This window comes from Neophocaena asiaeorientalis, unplaced genomic scaffold (genome assembly GCF_003031525.2).
Source record: "Neophocaena asiaeorientalis asiaeorientalis breed wild unplaced genomic scaffold, Neophocaena_asiaeorientalis_V1.1 scaffold1004, whole genome shotgun sequence".
Lineage (NCBI taxonomy): Eukaryota > Metazoa > Chordata > Mammalia > Artiodactyla > Phocoenidae > Neophocaena > Neophocaena asiaeorientalis.
In genome coordinates, this window is record NW_020174276.1 from 369,018 (window position 1) to 373,836 (window position 4,819).

The 4,819-nt window shown below is 64.2% G+C and overlaps 1 protein-coding gene across 1 annotated transcript in view; it reads left to right on the plus strand.

Annotated features, from left to right (window-relative positions):
• Positions 1–1,981: 1,981 nt before the first annotated feature.
• Positions 1,982–4,819, plus strand: part of SLC6A8 (solute carrier family 6 member 8) — a 3,139-nt gene continuing 301 nt past the window's right edge. Inside the window, exons 1-3 of the mRNA XM_024755810.1 lie at positions 1,982–2,292; positions 3,367–3,616; positions 4,102–4,234. Coding sequence (XP_024611578.1) covers positions 1,998–2,292; positions 3,367–3,616; positions 4,102–4,234 — 678 coding nt within the window. The 5' untranslated portion in view covers positions 1,982–1,997. The remainder of the gene's footprint in view (positions 2,293–3,366; positions 3,617–4,101; positions 4,235–4,819) is intronic.

The following is a 4,819-nucleotide window of genomic DNA, read 5'->3' on the forward strand; positions in this document are numbered from 1 at the left end:
CTGGAGAGCCTGCCTGTCTCCCACACAGGCCCGTTAAGGCTCCTCCAGCAAGCCTGGGTGCAGATGCCGCCCCTCCCTCACCTAACAGGTTCAAGCTGGCTCAGGCCGGAACTGCTTTTCTTCCTAAAGCCGCCCGGATGGCTGAGGGTTTAGCTTAACGGGATGAGCCATCTGGGGACTGCAGCGTGGCGACTGGGGAGCCTGGGACTGGGGTCAGGGGTGGGGGTGGGCACACTTCACATCTCCAGCCAGGATAATGACCCCTTCCTTCCCCATCCTATAGCTACTCTTGGCCCCGGAAAATTCCGAACAGGCTGCTCAGCCGCTGACGGGGAAGCAGCTGAACAACCTTGCCCTTGCTGGGGAGGCCTGCAGGTCCCTGGGGAGAGAAGCATAGAGGGTGCGGAGCTGGGCCCTCTTAGCTGAGGCCTCTGGGGGAGGGTCTGTGCACCTACCAAGCACCAGGGGGCAGCCTTACCCTACTCCTGCCAGAGTCTCACATAAGTCAGGCAGGGGTAGGGGTGGCAGGCATCCCTACCACCCTCCACTTTGGTGAAAAGGTGTGGCATTGTCCCTCGGTTGGGCAGGCTCCCCTCTGCCTGCTTAGGAGACTCACGGAGACCTGTCACTCCAAGAGCTGGGACCCTGACCCCCAGCTACCAGTGCTGTGTCCCTCAGGGAGGGCCGAATGGCAGGAGACAGGGTCTTGGCAAAGCCCCACAGCACACACCTGGAGGCATCCCCTCACCCCCGCCCCAGCCGTTCCCCGATTTGGCCAGCTGGGCCCAGCCCTGCAGGAGGCGGAAGCACCCTGCACCCCCTCTGGTGCAGGGGAGCCGGAAAGCTGTAGGCCTTGGTACCCAACAGTGGCCCAAGCTGCAGCTGGGAGTCAGAGAAGGGCCCGAGATGGGACAGGCTGGAAGGAGGAGGGAAGAGGTGGGGCAAGGATGTCGAGAAGGCAGCCAGGGTAGTTGCTGGCCCAGAACCGGGAAGGGCAGGTTAGGAGGGTCGACGTGAACCAGGCCCGGGTGAACCTGCGGTCAGGGGCGGTTCGGCTCCTGGGAAGGAGGTACACAATGGGCCACTCTGTCCCTCCCTCTGCTTTCCCCTCCCTTCCCTCCTCTCTTCTCTTCCCCTCTCTCCCCTTCCCTCCCCTCCCCTCCCTCCCCTCTAGCCTGGGCCTGGAACACTGGGTGCCTGAGCCAGGCTTGGGAAGCCTGCAGCCTGGGCCGCCTGGCGCCGCCGCTGGACACACTGCATGCACACCCCATGCCCGCCCCAGCCCAGCTTAGCAACAGCGATGGGCACGCGTGTGTCCTGTGACTGCAAAGCGGCACCAGGGTTGGTGGGAAGCCGCAGGGACTAGATGACGGGTGGGAAACTGAGGCCCAGAGAGAAGGCCTTTGCCCAAGGTCACAAGCAAGAAGGATGCTGAGACCTGAAGCCAAGCAAGCTGCAACCAAGCTCAGCTTTTGAGTAGTGGAGAGTGCCGAGCGGGGGCAAGGGTAGGGGGCCTGGAGAGGAGAAGGGCTCCCCCACCCCCAGCCTGAGGTCCCTGCCAGCCTCCCCCAACCTTGTCTCCTGTCCTTGCTCATATGCCCTTTCAGGCACCCTCCACTCTGCCCACTGGCAGACGACTGCTACCCACCTACCCACCCACCCTCTCCCCTGCACCTTCACACTTGCAGGAAAGAGTCTGGGTGCCGGCACAGGCCAGGGCTCCCTTCCCCTCGCCCAAGCTCGGCATGTCCCCGGGCCTGAGCGCTGGCCACGGAGTGGCTTGTGTCCACAAGTGCGTGTGTCCTCTGTGCCCGTTAGTTAGGTCACCGTAGGTGAGTAGGGGCAGAAGGCTTGTAGGGGACCCCCAGCCCAGGAAACAGGGCTCTAAGGCCCAGGGGCTGCCGTAGGCCCCTCGACACTCCACCTCCCCAAGACTGTTCACCTTGGGCCCCTGAGTCAGCAGCCACCCCTTGCACTGATTCACTCAGTGGGAAGTTATGATGGGCCCTGGGCGGAGCCTGAAGCTGGGGCTCCACCCGCCTCCCAGGGCTTCTGAAAGCCAGGCTGGCTGGCCTGGCCTGGCTGAGGAGTTTGGGTCAAGTCCCCACATGGCTAAGGGGCCACCCTGTGCAAGTGGCCACCTTGAGCTTCATCCCCCAGGTGTGTTCCTCATTCCCTACATCCTGATCGCCCTGGTCGGAGGAATCCCCATTTTCTTCTTGGAGATCTCGCTGGGCCAGTTCATGAAGGCCGGCAGCATCAACGTGTGGAACATCTGCCCCCTGTTCAAAGGTGAGCAGCCCCAGGCAGCCCCTCGCACCCTCTCCCTCCGGGGCCTCGCCCCTTTCCCGCCACTGGGCCAAGGCTGGTACCCACTTGAGAAACCTCAAGTCTGAGCACCAGGCCTGGGATGCCCCCCAAGCTGTGAGGGAGAACCTGGAGGACGTGCAGACCACCTGGCTGACCTTGGGGAGGTGGAGACTAGAGTGGGGGATGGACCTCTCCACCAGGGCAAGAAAGCCCAGTCCCAGCAGCGCCCGGGACAGGCCCTGCCGAGTATACTTGGCTCGCTGGGGCTGAAAAGAGGGTGGCTGGGTGTGAGACGCAATGGCAGGAGAAGCCAGAGGGCCATCCTAAGGAGCTGGGACGGGAGCCATTGAAAGTTCAGGGTCTGAAGGGAAGGACCAGTGGGCAGGGTTACCACCAAGCCCCTTCTGTGTGTGGGCAGTGTTCCCCCATCAGCTCAAGGCCCTAGGAGGTAGGTCCTACTGTTACCGTCCTCGGAGGCTGGGGCACAGAGAGATGAAGTAAGTGACTGGCCGAGGTTGCCTGCTGAGAGGGTGACTGTCTCCCACGCTGCCCCAGGTCCCCAGAAAACCCCCCAGCTGCTGCTACGGGAGGCCATTGGGTGGGGGGCAGGTGGAGGCATGGCCTTCCTTCAACCATCATGGTGGCAGTGGGACCCAGGAGAAGGGGACAGGTATGTGAGACTAGGGAAACAAAAGGACTTGACTCTCAGATGGGGGCAGGATGTGTGCTCTGCTTTGGGGCTGGGGAGGATGCAGGAGGTGAAGCAGGGCGGGGGCAGGGAGCAGGGGCTGATTTGCGGGGACAGATTGAGGAGTTAGCCTAGCGCTGGGGACACAGTGCAAGGGAGACTCCAAGGGGACTTGGAGAGGTCTGGTTGGACAGCAACAGAGAAGGATCTAGTTGCACGGATGGCGGGGGAGGGGGAGGATGGCAGATGCAGGGAGCAGGATGTTGGGGTCCAGCAGGGACCGCTGGCAGTGCCTGGCCACGTAGATAGTGGGGACGGTGGGGAACTGGCCAGAAAAGAGCCTGCACGGAAACTCTGCTCCTCTCCAGGCCTGGGCTACGCCTCCATGGTGATCGTCTTCTATTGCAACACCTACTACATCATGGTGCTGGCCTGGGGCTTCTATTATTTGGTGAAGTCCTTCACCACCACGCTGCCCTGGGCCACGTGTGGCCATACCTGGAACACTCCCGACTGTGTGGAGATCTTCCGCCACGAAGACTGTGCCAATGCCACCCTGGCCAACCTCACTTGCGACCAACTTGCTGACCGCCGGTCCCCTGTCATCGAGTTCTGGGAGTGAGTCAGGCACCTGTGGGCCAGGCCCCGCCTGTCTCTCTGGTCTCCCACACGTAGCTCGAGTCTGCATGTGTGTGCGTGTGCACGCGCACGTGTGTCGGGGCCCGGCCCTGGGGGGATGAGGCCAGGGATGTGGAGTGGGCGGTGCCTGCCCGCCTAGGGAGGGAAGCGGGGGGCTGCTGCTGGGCCCGCTGGGGACGGCGTGGGGCCGGGCCGCCAGGGGCTCCAAGGCTCCGGGGACACAGACTAAAGCGACTTCAGGCTGCAGGCTTGGCCCAGGCTGACCTGGGGCAGGGGGGACAGGCTGCAGGCTTGGCCCGGGCTGGCCAGGTGCATGGGGGAGACCGGCCGGCCGGAAGGGCTGTGGCGGTGGTGGGGTGGAGGGGGGAGGGGAGGGGAGGAGGGGCTGGGGGCGCCACCCCAGGACCACCGGCAGTCTCCTGGCCCTTTGCTGGCACAGCCCTCATTGGCATTCCCTCCCCCAGGAACAAAGTCTTGAGGCTCTCCGGGGGGCTGGAGGTTCCGGGGGCCCTCAACTGGGAGGTGACCCTGTGTCTGCTGGCCTGCTGGGTGCTGGTCTACTTCTGTGTCTGGAAGGGGGTCAAGTCAACAGGAAAGGTACAGCTGGGGTGACGGCAGGCCTGGGGGCAGCACTGCCTGGGGGGTGTGGGTGTCTGCCAGCAAACACTGCTGCCAGGGGAGGAGATGGCACCAGGGCCAGAGCCCGAGGAGGGGCAGGACTTCAGTCCGGACCACTTGATCCCCACCCCCTGGCTGGAGAGTCCTCTCCACCCTGCGCCTCCAGGCCCGGCAGCCTTCCCTCCCGAGTGGAGGTGGAGTGGCCCCGGCAGCGGCTGCCCCTTATCCAGCAGGGTCCGCAGAGCAGCCGCTTGGCGCTGCTTGCGTGGGAGGCAGAGGCCTTTGCTGTCGTCTTGATCTTGCCTCTGTCTCTGGCTAGCTGAGTTCTAATCCCCGGCACCAAGGACCCCCGCCTCTCTGCAGACCAGGACCTGGAGTCGGCACGGGAGGCGTGGGACCTGCCTGCGGGCTGCGGCCTCGCTCCCTGCCAGGGGAGGGCCCTGCCTCTCCCTCCCTCTGCAGCTGACCTGTGCTCGCCTTGGGGCTGCTGGTGCCCCAGCCAAGCACCCAGCTTCCTTTGGGAGGAGTCGTGGCTCTGATGAGTAGAAGGGGGTGCCACTGGGT